We start from the raw sequence: 21,454 nt of genomic DNA on the forward strand, positions 1-21,454 counted from the left end.
TATTTGGTCATGGGAAAATGGAGACACTCTAAAAGAGGCTCTGCAGCCAAAACATTGTTCTGCTGGCTGGTTCCCTGATAGATAGGGGACACAAAAATGGAGCATCTGTTCTAATTAGTGATGGGAGCTCGGAGCATCGGGATCAAAGGAGAAAGCTGTGTGCAGAATCAAGCTAAGATCAAAGTGTCCTATGTACAGGAAGGGCCCACTCCTCCTGCTGACAGTGGTGTATGTACCCTCCTCTACCTCCAGGCATGTGGCTTATGGGGATGCTTAATTACCAAGTAAGGAAGAGATTGCACATACAGGAGAAGGTGTAATGGCCATCATAATTCAGCTCTAGTAGAAAAAAGATTTGGTGGTGATTGATTCTTGCTGCCTCTTATAAGTTATTAAACTTCTCTGAATGCTTAGAAAAGATCAGGATTATGTACCTTGTCAAAAGGAGACCTTTTACAACATTTTTTTTGCTTGATTTTTCTCACCTCTTATGTGTAATTTGACTTACTGGGCTGGGCTGTATGTTTGTGCATATATCTATATTTGCATTTACATCTGCACAAGGGAATTTAGGCTTTCATTCCTTAGGCTGCATTGAAAAACCCTTATCCCAATACTTATGCTAAATTTGAAATCTCTTCCTCCCTCTCTCCCCTGGCTCCTTCGTTTTACATTAATGCAAAGCCACATTTTTTGCAACTCCTAAGTACGAAATGTTTAAATAAGTAATGTTTGGTTCAGTTTTCCTCCTAGGTGTCTTCCTGGGCACAGTGGCTGATGTGTGTGTGTCTTTGTGTGCAGCCACCTGTGCTTTGGGCCATGAGTACTGGCGTGGAAGGATGTCGTAGACAGACAAGTGCATGTGTAACCACATTACATTTCCTAGTAGTCTAAGACAGACATTGAAGCCCCTGAAGAGGGTTTGATCCTTTCTCTTTCAGCTGGCTCCCTGGGAGAGGAGCTGCACTGTAATAATGCCTCTCCCTGGCCCCAGTGCTGTGTTAGCACACCTCCCTGTTTATGCTGGTGGAGGAGGACTTTGCCTGCGTTTGGTCTCCTGCCTCCCCTGTCACCTTGGTTAAGCTTACTTGTCAGAAGTGATCGTATGTGTTTTCCCCAGCTGTAGCCCTGCAGGTGCCACTTAGCTTAACAAAGTGAGTCCTTGTCTTGAAGTGCTGCCTGCCTCCTGTGCATCCTGGGCCAAAGAGCAGCTGACAGGCCCTGGGATGCATGAGGCACAGGCAAGCCTAAGGAGCTGCCTTGCCCAAGTGCTTCAACAAGGCAGAGACAGGACAGTGTGGTGTCAGGAGGTTGCTTGTCTTGCAAGCACAGGTTCAGAGCAGTTCCCTTGGCAAGAGAAATGGACAGAAACCGCATCTATTCCTTAGTTTTCCCCCTCACAGAAACAACTCCGTGTCATTCAGTTTAATCTGAATGCTGCAGTGCTTTGAAAAGGGGGAGCAGGGAGGAAGATTATGGGTTCTGAAGGCTGCTACAGGGTGACAGTGGATCACTGGAAGAGAAAAGGGGATAATACATGCTTGCTTTCTGTTTTGAAATGCTTCATAAACAAATTGGGATATTCTCAAATTCTTGAATTATTTTTACAGCGAGGAAATTATGCATGCTCTATTTAATTATTTTTATTATTCTGCAGGATGTTTACAATCAACTAATAGCAAATATTTGGCGTGGTGGGAGGGTGATTAGGTATGAAAATCACATCATCTTGGTGATTGAATGATTGATGAAACCAAGCCAAATTTGCAAAAACAAACTTTTCCAGAAAATTAGTGAATACTCACGCTTAAGTACTAATTTTCCTGAATTACAAGAACTTGAACATATAGGTATTTCTTGGAGAGGAAAATGGAGGAATAGGGCTGAAGAACATACTTTGCTATTCCAAATCAGATGATAAGCTGGGGGCAGGTTTTCCTGTCATGGGGAGCATCTCATAAAAACTACACTGAAGATGGCAGAAGAGTTTTCAGCTCCATGTTAGGGAGTATAATCCAATAAATGTCCAAATTACTGTGTCTCCCTGCACACTGTTTAGCACGTGGATGGTGATAGGTCTTGAAGAGTAGTCATGCCAAGGTAGGCTTGAAGAGAAGAAGATCTCTTGTCAAAGTTGTGTTCAGTAAGAGATACCTCGTTTCTGGTCTTTGGGCTATTGCAACTGCCTGGCTTGCCATAAGGAGCTCAGGAGTAGTCCAAACTGTTGACCACAGAAGCAACTGGAAGGCAGATGCCTTGTAATAAAGGTCATGCTTATTACTGGCCCTTCAAATTATTTACTTCCACTTGCTGCTGACAGCCTTTCATAGGAGATTGATGGATTAAGCTTTCACCAGCTGTTCTGTGTCCCAAGCACCTAATTCTTTCAGATTTTAAAACCAGAGCCAAACCATTTCCCTAGGATTTTCCAAAATGTTCCACATTTTTAAACATGTTCCAAGCCTGTGAAGAAAGTCAGACTTTTGTTTTGTTTTCTGCCAAGTAAGAAATTCATGAATTTCACTCTGAGAGAGTTAAGTTGTCATTTTGTCTGGTTCTATTTTGAGGCATTTCTCCCAGAACTACCTGAAGCTTTAGGGGTAGCAGTCAGGGAGGAAGGAAGGGAGTTGGGAAGTCTAGAGGAGGTTGCTGAGGATTTGCAAGATCCCTGTGTATTGCGTCTCCAGAGCACTCAGTCCAAAGTCAGGAACTCATCGCAGCCTGTTCAGGTGCTGCTAACTTTGGATTTACAGAATCTGAAGCTCAGTGCTTCTAGGCTCTGAGTGCCCCATTTCTCCACTAGGCAGGCTGAGAAGGATCCCAACAGACACACATGTGAGTGAACACTTAGCTTTTTCTCAGAAACTAGCCTGTTCGATTTCTTCAGATTTCAGCTGGAACCATATTCTTTTTCAAGGAGCATTTCACCTTTAGCAAAGGTGAAATGAAAACTTTGCCAGCAGCTCTTCCTGAAGTCAGCAAGAGAATAGGGTAGCCCTCAGACTACATCCCGGTGTTAGCAATATTCTGATATTGCCTTGGGGCTTGAAAACTTCTTAGCATCTCCTCCAGCAGCCTCCTACATGCATTGAGAAGGAAGATAGTGAGCTGGCATGTAGGGAGATGTCTAGAGTCAACGTTTTGATTTTGTGCAAGAAAGTGTTTTAAAGAATTTTAGTGCTACTCAAAACAGTGCTGGTGACTCCTTGGTTAGTTTTATTTGACAAGATTTTGGCAGTAGGAAAGGAGATATTTCCCTGTGTGACTTGCAGTCTAAACACTGCAGCTTTGAGCTGCTGCACTGGGAAGCTGGGACTTGTCAGACTTTGTGCCCTATCCAGCTTGTATGGAATGCAAAGAAGTGAATGGTGGAAATGTTGGGAAATATATAAGATTGGATCAGATCTTCTTTTTCTTTTTTTTTTTTTTTTTTTTTTTTTTTTTTTTTTTTTTTTTTCTGAGTAGCCATTTTTCACCAGCTAGGAAGAAATACCCGGCCTGGAAAAGACTTAGATTTTTAACCCTTTCAATTAAAAATAGCACTAAAGCGTTTCTGTTCATTCTGGACTTCACAAGGAGGATAAGTAGGGGGAGATTTGTGTTTCTACTTTTAAATAATGTGTTCTCTCTTCTTACCCCTTGGTGAAGCCTTTTAGACTGCAGTTTCCTCTTCAGTTTCAGTGATGTCAGGTATCATTAAGATTGATGGGATTGAATACATATTTCATTATCTCTTAAACACAGCTTGGCTGCTTTTACAACTCTTTCCCTGTTGCCAAAACGAAGCCTGATGTTTTCAGAGGCTCTGAAATGAGAGTGTTCTCGCTTGAAAGGATGGCCTATCTGCATTTGCTTCTGGAAGAGGTCTGCATGAGAGCAGCCTGATCTGTTGAGGGACAAATATAATTCTTTAGCTTCACATAATTGGTAAGGGATTGCTGTGTAACTACTGGACACTGCTGTCATGACCTGCCTGTGCAGGGTGCCACCTGAAATGTTCAAACTGGGAGTCCTTCTTGTGAAATACTTAAACTGGGTGTTCTTTTCTTTCTAGGTATGGTGTGTCCTCTGGAGGTGTCAGTCAGTTCAGGGAGTATCCAGGTTGCCCGAGGCCAGACAGCAGTATTGCCCTGCACCTTCACCACTAATGCTGCTCTCACTAACCTTAATGTCATCTGGATGGTCACTCCTCTTTCTAATGCCAACCAGCCTGAACAGGTAAGTCCTTTCTCACTGGAGCACGTATTTCTTTGGAGCTTTCCTTACCCTCTTGACACTGATCTGAATGTAGTTTATTTACAATGCTGAGACTCTGGTTGCCCCAGAGCACTCTCTTCATTGCTGAACATGATCTGCAGATCTTAGATGAATCTGATTTATTCAAAGCTTTGGAAATTGTTTGTGTTCGTTGTGTCCTTGGCTGGATGCGCAATCAGGTCAGATGTATGTGTTACAGTATGGCTGCCTTGTACTTCTGGTGGTATGTGTGTTCAAAAGGGCACAGGCAAGATAATCCAGGTTTTGGTGCACTGGCTTTGGGATATGAAGGATCTGGAAGCAGCTGCAGGCTTAAACCTGTGAAATCTCTGTAACAAAATCCCATAGACTCATTTTCCCTCTTTTTCATTGCCTGTTGTTTTTGCAAGGCCATTCTTACAAACAATAGCAAACCTATTATGTTGGGCACAAGAATCATAACCTGTGAGCTGCTGGCCTGGGTTTGTCCATATACTAAGAGGAGAAGAAACTCATTGCTCTGAAATGAGCCTATCTTGGGTCACGCTGTCACTGTCACATTTGCTGTTCAGTTGTGTGATTCAGTATCCTGCACTGGAGAGAACTTGCTCCTCAGGGACTTGGTCTGAGTACAGACTGCTATAAAAGCTGTTGGATTGGTAGAGGCTGCACAGACTTGAGTTGCATTGCCTGTTATTCAGTGTATCCTAGTGATCACCAGTGAGCAGTTTCAAATCATGGCAGGGCATTACTGGCTGACACCCAAAATGATACTGTCCACCAGGCGCATGCCTTCCAGCAAAGTACTTACTGACCTGCAGAGTCTCTGCCTCTCTACATCAATCCTGTCTGGATGGGTAATGACTGTTACATGAAACGGAGTGGTACTACCCATCCAGCTATGCCAGAAGACTTGGGTATTATCTGGTCCATTTGCTTTTGTAAACATTTTTGATGACATAAAACAGGCCACTGACTGTGTTCTTCCTTTAGAGAAAACACTTCTCCTAGGATCAGTCTTTCTGGGTCTACTGTTGTATATTGATGTTTGCTTATTCAGAGATCCTTTAGGAAATGGTCCTTGCAGCTTTCAGAGTCCATGTTTTACTCGCTGTTCTCCCTCCTTGTTCAGCCTCTGCAGAGTGTTATTTGATTCTTCCTTTCTTTTCCAGGTTATTCTTTACCAAGGGGGTCAGATCTTTGGTGGTGCACCCCAGTTCTATGGGCGAGTGGGGTTTGCTGTGACAATGCCAACCACCAGTGCCTCCATCTTCATCAACAACACACAGCTATCAGACACTGGCACGTACCAGTGTTTGGTCAACAATCTTCCTGACCGAGGCAGCAGGAATATTGGAGTCATTGGACTGACCGTCTTGGGTGTGTGTATTGGGATTACAGGGGAAAGGGGAAAAATTGGGGCACAGGAATCCTCTGTGTGTGATGGTTCTTATAGCATAAAAATATGGTGGTGTGTGCATTGGAGCCCATGGACACACTGTAGTGAGGGATGGGTTGGGTTCTGAGGACTGTGGGAGTTTGTAGGACACATACCCTCAAATGCAGATGTGTATAAGAGAGTTTTAAAATATGGTAGAGAAAAAGCTTTTGTGGCAGGCTTGTGATGCGGAGTTGCAAAGAAGCATGAATAAAGCATGTGCGTGTCTTTGAGAGCTAAGGGGACTGTAAGAGTTTTGTGCATAGTGACAAGAGAAGAGAACGGACTTTTAGATCTTTGCTTCCTTTTCAAGAAAGGAATTAGTACTGGATGCTCCCTATGATGTTAAATACTACAGAGCTTGTGCCATTATAAGGCTATGAAAACAAAATCCAACCACAGTATATTCTTTATGCAGCCCTGTTAGTTGTTGCTACCTTTGCTGTCTCAAACACAGAAATGTTCGTCCTTTTTTTTTCCTCTAGGTAGGGCTCTACAAGTAGTGGGTCCTGGGAAAGCAGTTGTCTGGTACCTTGATGGACTGGCTAGTCAGGAATCTTTGTGAATTGTCACCCCTCAAACCTTAAAGGGTTCCTGTCTGCTACCTCCTTTCTGGGCTTTGTCTGATTCTTGTCCCCTATCAGCTCATGCCAATATCCTTGCTTTTCCCTGCAGTGCGTGTCCAGAAAGAGCCTGTACTCCACTGTTTGGTCATGTTTCCTGATCTTCTGTCACTTTCCCCTCTTCTCTTGTAGTTCCTCCTTCTGCCCCGCTTTGCAGAATCCAGGGGTCCCTGGACGTGGGCAGCGATATCACACTGACCTGCAGCTCGGAAGAAGGCATCCCCCGGCCAACATACCTCTGGGAGAAACTGGACAATGTTCCCAAGTTGCCCCCAACTGCCACACAAGGTGCTCATTCTGTTGATTATCCTCTTATTTCCAAGGTGGCAGCCTGGGCTTTCCTTTGTCTGAGCTGCCCAAGATGACACAGCTCTTTGAGTGGCTGCCATCACTTGCATGGTCACTTGTTTGGAACGAAGATTCCTGGAGTGCTTGGAGTGTTTTGGACTAGGTATCCATCAGTGGCCATTTAAATTTTCGTCTTACTTTGAGGAACATTAGTTCTGTACCATTAAGGAACAAGGGTCTGGTCAAACAAGAGACAGAGAATAAGGTTGCCAGACGTTTGCATGTGGCTGGAGATTTCATCTGCCAATTCACCTAAGTTTTAAACCAAATGCAAGGCTCATAGATGGAAAACTGGGAGAAGAGAGGCAGAATTATCCCCTGAAAATCCTGCCATCTTGTCACACTGAGATCACTGTGCTCTGATATGTTAGGCTGGAGCCGCCTTTTAGGTGTGTGTAAAAGGAAGGCCCTGACCAGACTGGGTATTGCCCAGCCACAAGTCCTATCCATGGGGTTTCTTAGCCTGTGTCCTGACCAAATAGTTAGCAGTACTTTTGCCTTTTGTCTTGCTGTATTTTAAGAATACACAAAAATTTTAGTTTCAGGTAGTTCCAGAATGAGAAAAAATGCAAGGGCAGGGGTTAGGAAGCCCACGGATGGGAAAGCAGAGTTGCTGAGAGGCAGGACTGAATTTAGAAGGTAGATCTGGGTATAGGTAATTGCACATCTCTTCTTTTCTCCCTTCTCTCACAAAATGATATGAGACCCAAGCTTTCATTTGCAGAAATTCATCTGTAAGAAGAAAAAGAAACATCTAGTGTAAGCTCCTTAAGACCTAATCTTGTGCGTGTGTGCACAATGCTTCCTTCTCAAGGTTATTTCCTAATTTATTTATCTCTTAAGAGTCTCACACATCAATTCTCTATTTGCTGGATTTGCCTTTTCATGGTTTTCCTCAAGCCCGGGGCGGGGGGATTTAAATCCTTCTTTTCTCTCTAACTAGACCAAGTCCAGGGCACTGTCACTCTCCGAAATATCAGCACTGTGTCCTCAGGTCTTTACCAATGTGTGGCTTCAAATGCCATTGGAACCAGCACTTGCCTTCTGGACCTACAAGTCATTGCACGTAAGTATTTTGCCAAAGGAGGCTTGGTCAGCTGCTTCTGTCTTGTGACAGTAATGCGTGTAACCATGTTTGCTGTGAGCCACCGTGTGCCTCTCTATCAGAAGATCATTTTACTCTGGAATGGGGACATTGCCTTTCCCCCTTCCAAGCCACATAGCTTCAAATATTCGCAGATGGCCACAGCCCAGCCCTGATTTATTCTCCATTCTCTGTTCACTTCTCCCCACAGCCCACCCCTGGAGCATCGGCCTGATTGCTGGAGCAGTGGCCACAGGTGCTGTCGTGCTTGTTGTCTGCATTGTGTTGGTGGCCATAGCACTGTTTTACTGGAAAAATAAACACAAAGAGGAAGAAGAAGAAGAGATTCCCAATGAGATAAGGTAGGGGCCAGGGAAAACCGGTGGCAGGGAATCTCTGATCACCCAGCAAAAGCAGCAGCTGGCAGGAAGGCAAGCAGAAATCCTGCTTTTACTAATCCTAGGTGTGTTCACCTGGGCCACGGGAAGGTCTTTGTATCTGCTCAGAAAATGTAGGGAGCAAATGTAGAATGGTAACTACAGATTTTGCTTTCCAAATTACCGTTATTGGAAACTTCACCTTGGCACTGTTAGCACCATAGGAGAGTGACTGTGTATGTGGTGGGCATCCTAACCCACAGTATCAGATAGTGATAGCTGAAGAACTCTGTAGGTACAGCTGTGATGTTCTCTGGTGTTATAGCCACAGTGTTTCCCTCTGGCAGCATCTCGAAGCTCCCCTGAGGATCAACTTTGTTGATTGTACAAGTGCATTCATGCTGACTGGCTGTGTAGCACCAGTGGTTCTGACAACTACTGGCTTTGCCCCCCACAAACATAAATGTGGGTTGTTACCCTCAGTGGTGGGCACACAGAGCAGTTAATGTGCACAGAGGTGGGTCCTGCAAAGAGGGATGAGTGAACAGGCTGAAGAGTGATGCCAGTTCATGTTGGTGCTGTCTTTCACCTTGAATTGATGGCATTGCCCCCAGTGGAGACGGTTGGGGGGGGACATAGGGGAAACAGAGCATCATTCTACATGGACCCTCATGCCCTCTTCTTCCCAGGGAGGATGACCTGCCACCCAAATGCTCCTCCGCTGCCAAGACATTCCATGCTGACGCATCCTCATCGGAGAACGACACCCTCACCTCCTCCAACACCTACAACAGCCGCTACTGGAATGACCCCAAGGCCAACCATGCCACAGACTCCTTCACCCGCTTCAGCAACAGCAACGACGCCCGCCAGCCCCCCTTCTCCCGCTCAGGGAGCACGAGTGCTCGCCCTGTCTACGCCAACGGCGGCCACCCCTCCCCGGCTGCCCCTAAGACGCTGGTGGTGACGGCCAGCACAGCGCCGTCCCCACAGGAGGTGGCCCGGAGCAATGGCTCCGTCAGCAGGAAGCCTCGGCTTCCGCAGACCCGCTCCTACGCCGTCAGCCAGGCCACGCTGGAGCGGATCGGGGCCGTTCCTGTCATGGTGCCTGCCCAGAGCCGGGCTGGCTCCCTTGTGTAGGGGCATGCCGGCACCCATGAGCTGAGCAAGGGCCTTGTGTACCAGAGAGACAGAGACATGGCCGAGAGACCCTACTCCTTCCTGAAAGGCAGCGAGGCAGCCGGGGTGGGCCTCCTGAGGCCGCTGCCAGCCGGTGGGACAGCCCCGGCCGTGCTGCGATGCCCCCCAGCTCTCGGGGCTCCACCATGGACGCCACAGATGTGCCAAGGCCGTGGGGGCACCAGGGGACCCTCCCTGGCTGCTGGGCCCCAGCCAGGACCCCCTCCCAGCCCAGCCTTGGGAGGGGGGGATTTTGCTTTTGTTTCCAGTTTGTTTTGTTGGGGGGGCATTTCTGTTCATTTGGGTCTTTCAGGGAGGTTTGGGGAGATTATATATATATTTTTTTTTCTGTTGTTGTTGCTGTTTTATTTCCAAGAGGACAACAGCCTGTGTGGGGCAGGGAGGGGTGCGCAGGCAGGGTATGCCTTGTCGTGGAGGCTATGGCTCCCTCCCTGCTTTGCCAGCCCTACTGCTGGACGAGGAAGGTGGTGGGACAGGGATGGACGTGAGGATGCACTGGCTGAGGTGGAGGCACAGCTGCCAGCCAGGCCAAGGGGAAGGCTGGGCAAGGGCGCAGGCCAGAGAGCATTTCTCTTTATTTATTTTATTTTTGCTATTTTTCCCCTCACCTCTGACACACACACACAAACGACCGAGCGTTTTTCAGTCACCACCAGAGCCCTCTTCATGGATGCAGAGAGTGTTGCCATCTGGGTGTCTGCTTCTGAAAAGCTCTGTGGAGAGAAAGGGCGCATTGCTGCTGGCTTGTGGCTTTTTTAAATTATTTTTTCTTAATTATTTTTATTATTGTTATTTTTGAGCATGGCAGAGCAGCAGACAGGCCCTGAGAGGAGTCTCCTGCACCTGGGCTGCTCAGGCTGAGGGCAAGGGGATTCAAACCCCACAGCTGAGGTGTTTGCATGGTGGGTTTTCCTTATCAGGCTGTGCATGACAGGGCACCTGTTGTGTTTGGGGCCCTCACACAACCTCGCACTACGGTTTTCATTCCCTCTTGCGCACACACACACAAACTTCCCAGATGCTGAGGTTGGCAGGATTTGTTTCTAAATCCCTTTCCTTAGATAGAGCAAAAGCAGGGGCTCAAGGGAGGGAGTTACCCTGTGGAAGCCCCCATGCTGTCTCTCTGCCTCACTTACTTCCCGCACTGGTACTTGTGGCACCTGCTGGTGGCTCTCCCATCTCCTCACAGTCAAGGAGGTGGCTGGGGCTGGCACCTGTCCTTTTACTTTTTCTATTGCAACTAAATAGCCTTAATCAAAGCCAAGGGTCGAAACCGCTCAAGGGACCTGGTGCTATTGGAGGACTGGACCAAGGGTTTGGACTCTCTCCTGTGAGAGAGCCCTGGCTCAGAGTACTTGCCCTCCTATATAACACCAAGCCTTGCACATGTAAAGGCAGTGGTCACCTCCAAAAGTACCAGAGACCTTCCAAGAACTGCTCTTGGAAAAGCAATGTGGGCAATTACAGGCAACTTTCTGTAGCTCACACTGGGAAAGGGTCTGTTTAAGCCAAGAGACTTCCTTGTCCCCCTTTCCCTATCCCGGCTCAGCTTCACTTTCCCTAGCAGTGCATATACCTTGGGCAGGGCCTTTTGCCTGTACTGTTCAAAAGCAAGCACAGCCTCTGTGGAAGGAGGGGAAGAGGTGAGATTTTTGTCTCCCACATAGACGCAGTTCCTTTGAGGAGGTTGGGGGTTCTTGGGCAGCACTTGGTTTGAAGCTTGGCTGAGATTTTGTGCCTTCTTTGCTTAAAACAAAAATAAAAAAGGAAAAAAAAAAAAAAAAAGAAAATATACAGCCTCCCTTTCTTCCCCCCTCCTGCACAACTCTGTCCAGAATGAGTGCAGTGGTGCAGACAGGTGGTTGTGTGCACATACACATGGTTCACCAGAGCAGTCCTCATTCCTGTCTGTCTGCTCTCTTTGCTGCTGGGTGGTTGGATTGATAGTGGGGGAGAAGAGTGGCTTTTGAAACCCCAGTGTGGGAGGAAAAAAAAACACACAATGCAATCAAAGAAAAGCCCAGACACACTCTTTCCGCTTTTGAAACAACCCCTGCGTGGCATTTACAGGAACACTGCCCTCAGCAGGCCCCCTCCTCCAGTGAGAAAGCTCTTCTGGTTCCTACCCTCCATAAGACTGTTTGCTCCTCTTTCTTTGTTCTTTCTAATTGTCTAAAATTCAATAAAACTTTATTCATATAAAAAAGGACTTTTTAATGCCTGCTGCTGCATTTTTTTTCCTATTAATTCTGTAACTACAATGAATTTGGCTGTTAATACTCAGCCTTGATATGGCTGTCAGTAAGCAGCGACCATGCAACCAAGACCTGAATCTTATTAGGCCAGCCGTTTTGGTAGTGCACCCGGGTACTATAGGCTTGTTTTGCTCATTCATAATACTCTGACACATTGCCCTTGAAGGTACAGTTTCCCAAGCTTGCAGGATCTCTGCTTCTCTAGGCAAAGGTGAGTTTTATTTTTATTTTTTGTCATTTGGGGGTGGGTGGGAATCCTTCATGCTGCTTTGAGTGATGTGGGGAAATATTTTGTTTAAAAATGCCTGAATTTCCTCATGTGTTTGTTTTCTGGTCTGAAACATGCCATGTTCAACCCTGATACAAAATCTAAAGCAGTCACTGGGAAAGCCCTCAGTTACTTTCTTGGGTGTCTAAATATATTTGATGGGGGAAACTGTCAGTAATTTAACTAAAGTTCTGAGCACCCTAGACAGAGCATAGGAAATTTCAGTGCCTGAACATACACACTTCAGGGCACTGGGAAGAACACACCTCTCCCTATCAACAGCAGCTAGCAGAAGGTTTTTATTAGTTAGACCTGCCTAATGTCTGTCCAAAGTTTTTGCATTTTTTTCTCTGTTTCATTTTACCTGCTTCTTCTCTATCCCCCCCCTCCCCCCCAACCCTCCAACCTCCAGGTATTCTGAGAATGATTATTAAAAACAAAAAACTACAGATCCAGCAGCGATGCTAATTCAGCACTGCTGCACACATACTGTGTTCTCATTCCAAGGTATTTTTCGACTAGTTAAAATATGCTTGTGAATGCATTTTCATCTATAGGCTTTATGGTAGATGAGATGACTGCATTGCCATTTTGGGAAAGTTGCTGGAGGAATCTTAATCTTTACATTTTTCATCTTTTGATTGCGCAGCCTTGATGTGACATTAATAGTATCTTTGCATTTTATTCCCATGATAGTCCTGTCAGTATTCTGCTATACTACCCATTCCTTGCCACTGACTTGCCCTTTACATCATTCTCCTGCACATCTCTGCCTCTTGATCTAGAGCAGAATTTCCCAAGACACAGGATAGTTTACTATGTTTGTGCAGCACCTAGTGTGCTGGTGTTTTAGCCTGTAAATTGTATCTAGTGATGCATTGCTGTAGGACAAATATCTAGCTAAAAATAATACCAGTTAGAGGTCTTGATAGTGAGTGATTATTTATCATTAAAAAAAAAAAAAAAAAGGCTTATTATAGTTATAAGTGGAATTCAAAACTGAGTTTTCTGGCTGCCTTCAATTACAGCTGTGTGGTGGGGATTGTCCCCCACAGTGGGTGCAACAGATGTTACCTTGAATGTCAATACCCATCAGTCAGATCACTTACCATCAAAGACTATTAGTAGGAAATGTGTTTTAGAAAAAGGAACAGCTATACTTCTGATTGGTGAGGCAGAGTATAGCCACAAGAGTATGTCTTACGCTTCAGCAGTAGACACATTTTTAGAAGTTGGTGGGGATGAGAATTCAGTTTCAAAAATCTGGGAAACCTTGTCTGGAGACAAACAGGATTTTGTATTTTTTATTTTTATTTTTTAACTTGCACAGTTTTTGGACTTGGATCTGCTGATTCCTCTGAACTAAAAAATAAATAAATAAATTGCCCAGATGTATGCACTTCAGCAAACTCTTTCCAAAACACTCACTTCTACAGGTTTCCAGTAGAAGACAGTCTGCCAGATGGTGTCCACTCCAAGATTGCGTGGCTACCCTGTGAGGACCTTGGATGCTCAGGAGATCAAGCCTCCTTATATCCCAGTTTAGGTCCTCATGAAGAACACCTCACATCAGGGTAGCCTCAGATGACAGCCAGGACTGAGGTAATTAGGTGCTTCATTTGGTACTGGGCAAAGGAAATCAAACTGAAATGTTTTGATCCTCTTCCACCCCCTCAAAAAAATAAAAGATACTGGGGAAATTTTCATGGTAAATTCTAGACTTCATCCAACACAGAGTTAAATTTTTGGAAATGAGTAGATTTCTCCTGGGAGTTAACATTTTGTATCCCATCTTCCTCTAGTTCAAGAACCATTCTGTCTTCCCTCTGACAGGAATTTTCCCAGTATTGCTAGTTCATGAACAGGTGGAAAGGTGTGCATATATGTTCCAACACCCAAGTACACCCAAAATGGTTCAGCAGATTCTGCTAAAAAGGTTTTGAGCATTTCTAAGACAGAGAGCAGGGAAAACTGGGAAAGCGGATCCCTTGTACCTGTTGACTTCAGAGCAAACCCAGTAGGTACTCCTATTAACTTGTATGGATTCTATTAAATTGAGGTCTCGAGCAGAGCTGTTGTGATATGCCTTGATGACTGATGCCTTGCCCTTCTCTCTGGGCTTTTTTTAAGTACCGTTGGTCGTCCTGCAGCTTGTTCTCCTGATGCTAGCAGAGTAGGAGGTTCCCTTGTTTTGCCCTCATTAATGACTCTGCTCTTGTGAGTAAGGCAAGACGTGCTGATGAGAAGCAGGAATGTTGCAGGAGTGCTGTGAAAGGGTCACTGAGCTGTGCCTCTCCTCAGATGGGAGAGGGTGAACATCAGGGACAAAGAAAGCTTTGAAAGCAAGGGGAGTGAAAGGCTATCACTCTTTATTTCAGACTGCTTTCTTCATGCTTGTCTCTATGCATTGCAAGCGCCGGGAGGATGTTTCTGAGAATTACCAGCTCTGTGACCTCCTCAGCAAGAGAAGTGCATGCAGGATGTTTCCTGAGCCTGGCACTAGCCCAGAGCTCTTGTTGCTGGCTGGCGGGCAGCACAGAGAAAGGTTTCATCAGGTCACTTGCTCAGCCATGGAGGGAGGAGTGAGAGATAATAACTGCCAAGAGCTTTGAGCATGGAGGGGGGAATACTATTCTTTGGGGAGCAGAAACTTGGTAGCCTTGTGTTTTCTCAAATCAAGGACTCTTGCAAATTTTCTTTGATGAGTTTCTGTGACAGCAACTGCTAATAAAGCACTTTTCATTTCCCTGCGGTAGAGGCTCCCTTGCTTTAGAGAGCACTGCTTATGTACAGGAATGGGACGGCGTCCATGGATAAGGACCAGACGCTTACTAAGTTTCCTAATGCCATTTTCTGCTAGTCGTTTGTTCATGATTTCCTCCTTCCTCCGACTTCCTCTGTAACATATTTGAATGAGAAAGTGGGTTGGCAGGAAATTTAATCTATCCATGTTAAAGAAAGAAAATAAAAGAAAAAAAAAAGAAACAAATAGCAGCAAAGAAGAGAGGAGATTAAGATACAGCTTGCATGGATGGCTGGCAAGCAATTCTTAAGCACTGGATGTGGTCTGGGTCAGCTCTTGGATTTGGACTTACTAAATCATATTTGGGAAGGGGATAATGACTTGCTTCCTGTTGATACACTCTAATGGCAAAACTGGCATGGTACACGCAGAGAAACACTGGCTGAAGGGCTTGATACAGTAAAGCCCAGAAGCTCTGCCGTTTCGCTCACCTATATTTAAACCCGCTGTGTTTGGCAGAGGGGCTAAGCTGCACAGCCTGGCTTCCAGCTTCCTGGGTACTATCAATAACTGCAGGATTTCTCTCAGTAGTTATTTTTCTCTTAGGGTCTCAAAGCCCTTCAGCAAGCCAAGTGTAGCAATCACTAGGTCATGTGGGCATTTGAGACATGGGAAAGGGAGCGTGATTGGGTTGCAGCAGCAGGACTTGAAGCTGTGGCGGTTTCTAAGATTGCTCAGTAGCCTGGAGACTTTTTAGTGCTCTGCACCACTGGCACAGCATTTCCACTCCTGATCCTCTCCTGTCATCTTAGACTGAGGCTTGTGGAGAAGGTTTGCGTGTCCCTGTGTCCCACAAGAAGGACCAAAGGGAGCAGAGGCTTGAATTAGCTCTGTAGAGAAGCCAGTGTTGCGTTAAACTCTCAAAGTTAAGATGCATCATTAGGGATAGAAAGTATTACAGAAATGTGCCATGAACATCATCAGTACTTCTTCCTTTTGACTGTGATTTGCTGCTGGGACAAATATACACAAACCAAAGGCTGCCTTTTTGTGACATAAAGCATAGACATGGGTGAGCAGGGTGAACACACAGACCCCCACCAGTTCTTTCCTGTCTGTGCTTGCTCAATGGCTGCAAAATAGTTTGTTCCTGCTGTCTCTGAACACAGTCTCAGTGTTCATGAGTTTCCTTGCTTGTCTTCCTTGTTTGTGGATGCATTCTCCACACACCCATTCATGCTCAAGGACAACAAACGAGGCTGAACACAGGTACATCCTTAAAGTGTGTGAACACTTCAGATGTGAGTTCAGCCTGGCCATCCAGAGCAAGCATCCCACTTGTTTTCCAGGCTAACCTGTTGCACATCTCTCAAATAGCAATGGGCTTCACTGCTCTTCCTGGCCTTCACAAGGCACAGTTTGGCCTAAGGAAAGCTGGTTCCTTCTGGGAAAGTAAATAGGGAGGTTTGGGGTTATTGTCCGGGAGCAGCTGAACACGAGGCATTTACTCCCTCTGTAGATTTGGGTCACGACGCTAGCCTTTTTTTTTTTGGTGGCTCTACGATGACATCCTCTGGAGGGATGAAGAACTACATGGGCTCCTGTTGCACACTTTCCAGCTTGTCTGCACCAAAGTTGATCTCCTTATTAACTTGTAGCTTGGTTTCTTTTCCTTGTGGTCCTGCAAAGAACCTGCTTCACTCTATGAGTGAAGCATGAAAACCTCATCTTTTTTTCTTCCCAGTGAGTGTTACTTAGCATCTGCCCTCCATACCATTGTGTCTATTATACAATGGTGAGGATGCTTCAGTGATTTCTCTGTGTTCCAGAAGTAAATGGTTTTCACCATGCCCTGCCTTTAGCTTCCCAGCTCCTCTTGCTATGATGGTCTGCTACTCAAACGTGTGGGGAATGATTTGAGAGCAAGTACTTCCTCAGGCAAGTCTGGTGAGGCTTTTGTTCAGAAGGCAAGGTGATTATATGTATGGATAGGAAGATAAGGAAGACTAAACAAGACAAAGAGATTTTGGATGTGTCCGAGATTCCAAAGCATTTCACATTACACAGAGTCATCTCCAGACTCTGCTGATGGGCTCCTGGAATATCAGAAATCACAGCTTGGCTCCACATCTGCATTTACCAAAAGCTGGTCCATGAAGTGGACCCAACTACAGTTCTAAAACCAGCTTCTCAACAAATGTTGTTTGCCTTTGAGATGCAGCTTATAATCAGGATTTTGGGGTCATGCCCTCATTTCTGTTCTTGTCGGTCAAGTCAAGAGCATACAGCCCATGAGGATCCTCTGGTAGCTTATCAACTGAGCTTTGCTATAAACATTGTGCTCCCATCTGTCCCCAGCACACACCAGATATACAGTAGGTTTAACCTTTCTTTCAACTGACACGAAGTTTCCTGGACACTGGCTGGGAGGGAGCTGCAGTGCCTGACAGCTCTGTCATATTTCTGAGCAGGGAGTTCAAGGTTTGCATTGAAATTGATCACATCCGTCTCTGTTAGTTTTAAATTATTTTTGTTGGCCTCGGAAGATTTTTAGGCTGGGGAGTTTTGTTTTATATTACAAAGGGATTTGGAAGTTATCAGTGACTGTCTTACTTGTAGATGTAACGGCCATGCATCTTTGCATCATATTTTAGCTACCATAAATTTCAGTCTCAGCATTAGACCTGCTTTACTCAGAGCTGTTGCGAGCCCACTGCTTGTTAGAGTGAAACACAGAGAGAACAGCTCTTACACAAATGCTACTATTATACAAGTTTGGAGAGAACAGCTACTAGGTTGTTTAGAAAATGGTCACTATGATTCCTCTCAATGTATTCCTGTCTTTTAGTACCTTTTTATTGTTCATTTAAAAAAAGCTCCTGGTGGTGTTTCTTCTTTTAAGCTGTACTTACTAAGCAGGAAGAGTGTCCCTTTTCCTACTAACAGATTACCTTTAACACCTGTAGCTGTTTGAGTCCATGGAACTCACTGGAATGGCTTCCCTCCTGCATGTCCATGCCCTTCCCTCCCTCCATCCATCTTCAGCAGCAGTAGGAGCAGGAACAAAATTAAATCCTCAGGTGGCTTAGAGAACTACTGAAAAACTGCTGCTACCTTGTGTCCACCTGAGGATGGAATTCAATGAAATGGAGTTGTTAAACAGATTGAGTTAACTTGGGGCAGAGCCTGATGTGTGCACGTGTGTATTTGGGGTTGAGAGCAGTGTAGTTCAATTCAGCTGGAATGGAAGAAGGCAGCATTAAATTAAATTGCAGCAAGTATTCATCCACAGTAGAACCCTGCTGTGCTGAACGCTGGTTTGTAGGCCAGCTGGTGTTAAAACCATAAAGCATCTTCATATGGTGGAGGAGTCTTCAGCCAAGTTATATTCACCAGCCAATCACTTCTCAGCCACTACGGAGTTAAGTTCAAGCTCCTTTTTGAGTTTAAATATAAATGTTCTTTAAATAATTCTTTACTCTGTAGGTATGTGATTTATATCTGTTAAGGGAAGGAAATTACTCAAGAGGATAGAAAAAAAAGCACATTAAATGAAGATAAATACACTGGGCGCTTGTGATCCAGCAAATGTGCTGCTATGGTACTAGTCAGAGCTGGGCTTCACTCTCAGCTTGCTGCATGGCCCAACAAACTTGGGGTCCACAGCTGTGTGCTTGGAGTGCATGTCAAGGACAGACCTGTTGGTTAATCTGAACGTAGGCATGTGAGAATGAAAACATTTTCTTGGTGTCTCTGAAACTTTTTTTTTTTTCCCCTCCTGGAAAATTGATATGATCATAAAGAACAAGCTTGAGATGGGCTTCAAAAAATGATCTAATCTACACACACACACACTGACCTAAGAAATTCAGCTGTATTTAATCCCTTGCTGAAAGACAGTTAACCTGCTCTTAAAGTCCTCTGCTCCTAGAGTCCACAGTCCAGCTAGGCATGGAGATAAGGAATGCTTCCAATATTGTTTCTGACTGAGTGCCTATAAGAGTTTTATTTCTGAAGGAAGATCTACATCATTCTTAGTATGCACCTTGCCAGCCCTGGGAGTTAACTCTGCCACATGCTGCAGAGAATATACTGGTCTCTGTCTTTCTTATCTATTTACTTGTAACTAGAGTCTAGGATTTTCTCTGTTGGAGTTGCAACTCTTTGAAGCAGGTGACCAGTCACACTAAAATTAGCTCTTAAGAGATACAAGGAGGGATTTAATTCACTTCCAGTCACCTTTGGCAAACAATGTTGGCTTCCTCCTGTGGACAGGAAAGCTATCAGGGACTGGTTTCATCCAGCATCAAGCAAACTCCATCCCTGAGGTTGTTTCCTAAGCACAGGAGAGCTGTGTATTATTTCCATAGGCAGAGCCATGGTTTGTGTACACCTGGCTAGCAGTCTCCCCACTCCCAGATATGGCTGAGAGCTGAGGGCTCCCAGTTAACTCCCAGAGCTCTCCTCAGACCTGGATGGAAAGACAAACATTTTTGTTAATTGGAAAAAAAAAAAAAAAAAAATTAAGACTTGCCCTGCTGACTGAAGGAGCACTGCGGCTCTGTGGGCTGGCATGAAAGCCACTCTTCTCTGTAAACTGGTGTCATTACCCTGTCCTTGCTGTGTGGTGGCTCAGCTTTCTTTTGGGATACCAGGCAGAAGCACCAGGCCTGTTGTCTGGGCCTCTCCTGTCAGGACATCTGCAGCATTTCCAGCTTCCCAGCGGGCTGCTTACTTGTGATCAAGGAGGGTGTTTGGAGGCGAGCTGGTGAAAACAGCTGTTTGTCGAGAAGTTGCTGGGAGCCTTCATGTTGAATATAGTTCCTTTGCAGAGTGACAGCCACTGCACAGTCAGAGGCAGCTGCACCTTCCTCTGTGCTGTCCCTCCTCATATGCCTCATCCCCAAGGTGGCTGTCTTTTCAAGACAAGCCCAAAGGCACGGTGTCCTACTCCCTCAGCCTCCTGTTCTCAGACCTAGGTCCCTCTGGCTTACTCCATCTCTTCCCCTCCTCCACCCACATCTCCTCCACAAGCTACTCCTGCCCTTGGTATTTGCTTTGGAGGGGTCTTTTTTTTTTTTTTTTTTTTTTTTCTCTTGTTTCCCTCTCCGTTTTGCCTTGGTCTTGTCCGCTCACTTATAAATCCATGGTTATGGCAGCAAGTTCTATGGGAAAATGGTGCCTCATGTAATAGGCAGCAACCTGTCTCTGTGTTTTTGCCCTGCCTCCAAGGTGCAGAGCTTCTGCATGAAAAAACAACCCCCTGATATCCCAAATCATGAGAATATACATCCAGATCTCCCCACCCCTCCTCTAGAGAGGTGTAAATGGAGAGATAAACAGCCTTCGAGTTGTATGTCATTCTTCAAGGATAGCAAAGACAGGAGTAATGAAAACAGCCAGCCCTTCTTTGCTTAGCAAGGAGGTCAGGTGGGCCACAAAGACTGGCTGCCCTTATGGGTTTGTGCAGAGGGTTGCTCCTAGACTAAGAGTGTGAGGTGAACTGGTAAGAGCCAGTTTTTGGGAGAAGCTAGCCGCGATACCGTGCACGTGCTGTGAATGGAGGACTTCAGGCTCTGGGTCTGCAAAGGCAGCAGCTTCAACTGTCAACACCCTTATTGCAAGGTATCAAAACGAGGGCTTGATGTTCAGTTGCCAGATGGAGCCTGCAGCAGCCGTGGTTTGGGGGAAAAAAAATACCACCACCAACAAAACCTTATTTGGACAGAAAATAAATCTCAGTGACAGGGAATAAATAGAAAGCACGGAGTCGTCATTTTTAATAGATTTTTTTTTTTTTCCTCCAGACCATAACTGCACGTAAAGCCTTTAAAAACGCTGCTTTCTTTCAGGGTCACCTCTGCGCACCCCCGTTTCCCCTATCCCGGCTGCAGGTCCCTGGGGCACCCCGCAGCCCCTCAGCACCTCCCAGCCCGGCTTGGGGCACGGGTGGCCCGGCTGCGGGCAGGCAGCTTGCTAGGAGGGACCGTCGGGGGGCAGCAGCAGCAAGCGCTTGGGAAGAAACCTTCCAGCATCCTCCTCCTGACTGACAGCGTTTTGCACCTCATCTTCAGGACCCGGCGTCTTTCCAAATCCCAGTCGCATCGGACTGCGTGGCTCTGACACTTTAACATGCAGCATATGCAGCTCATTTCCCTATTCACTGGGCTATTTGTAAACCTAATTTAAGCTAAATCTCTCCCTGCTCTTAGAGTTTTACGTAGCTCCAAAGGAAAGGGTGAGAAGGAAAAATATAAAATCAAGTAAGAGAGTTGCAAGCAAGGCACTCCCTTCCCTTCCCTTCCCTTCCCTTCCCTTCCCTTCCCTTCCCTTCCCTTCCCTTCCCTTCCCTTCCCTTCCCTTCCCTTCCCTTCCCTTCCCTTCCCTTCCCTTCCCTTCCCTTCCCTTCCCTTCCCTTCCCTTCCCTTCCCTTCCCTTCCCTTCCCTTCCCTTCCCTTCCCTTCCCTTCCCTCATTCCTTTGCTATGTATGAAGGACCTGCACCCTTCATTCATATAACCTTGGGTACAACCTTTTTGTCTTTGACAGCCAATATTCAGAGAAGAAAAACCCTTTGGGTTTCCTGGGAAGAGTGAAGGAGACTGAGTGGCAGATGCAGTTCCTTTTTCAGGAAGAACAGCCTGCCTGGGTGAGGGGCTGTGCTGAGCTGCTACAAGGCTTGCGTGGCAGCAGGCAATATGAGAAGAGAAGCACTGTGATTTTGAGTGAATGCACAACTTATTCCAAGTTATTAAAAACACCATCTTTTGTTTGCATGTTATTTTAATTTGGCTTTGGTAAGAATTACAGCTATGCCCCCTGCCCCCCCCAAGGTGTCCCAGCGAGTGAAAAAAAAAACAAAACAAAACAAAACAAAACAGAA

At 45.7% G+C, this 21,454-nt stretch overlaps 1 protein-coding gene across 6 annotated transcripts in view; it reads left to right on the forward strand.

The window, feature by feature from the left end:
- Positions 1 to 11,096, forward strand: part of IGSF11 (immunoglobulin superfamily member 11) — a 94,538-nt gene extending 83,442 nt beyond the window's left edge. For 4 of the 6 annotated variants that reach the window (XM_027449616.3, XM_021270725.4, XM_027449618.3 and 1 more), the window contains exons 2-7: positions 4,055 to 4,218; positions 5,409 to 5,616; positions 6,430 to 6,585; positions 7,589 to 7,711; positions 7,941 to 8,091; positions 8,796 to 11,096. In XM_027449616.3, coding sequence (XP_027305417.1) covers positions 4,055 to 4,218; positions 5,409 to 5,616; positions 6,430 to 6,585; positions 7,589 to 7,711; positions 7,941 to 8,091; positions 8,796 to 9,246 — 1,253 coding nt within the window. In that variant the 3' untranslated portion in view covers positions 9,247 to 11,096. The remainder of the gene's footprint in view (positions 1 to 4,054; positions 4,219 to 5,408; positions 5,617 to 6,429; positions 6,586 to 7,588; positions 7,712 to 7,940; positions 8,092 to 8,795) is intronic. The other 2 variants (XM_027449620.3, XM_027449621.3) reach the window with 2 other exon arrangements.
- The last annotated feature ends 10,358 nt before the right edge of the window (positions 11,097 to 21,454 follow it).

The sequence above is a fragment of the Anas platyrhynchos genome, chromosome 1 (assembly GCF_047663525.1).
Source record: "Anas platyrhynchos isolate ZD024472 breed Pekin duck chromosome 1, IASCAAS_PekinDuck_T2T, whole genome shotgun sequence".
Lineage (NCBI taxonomy): Eukaryota > Metazoa > Chordata > Aves > Anseriformes > Anatidae > Anas > Anas platyrhynchos.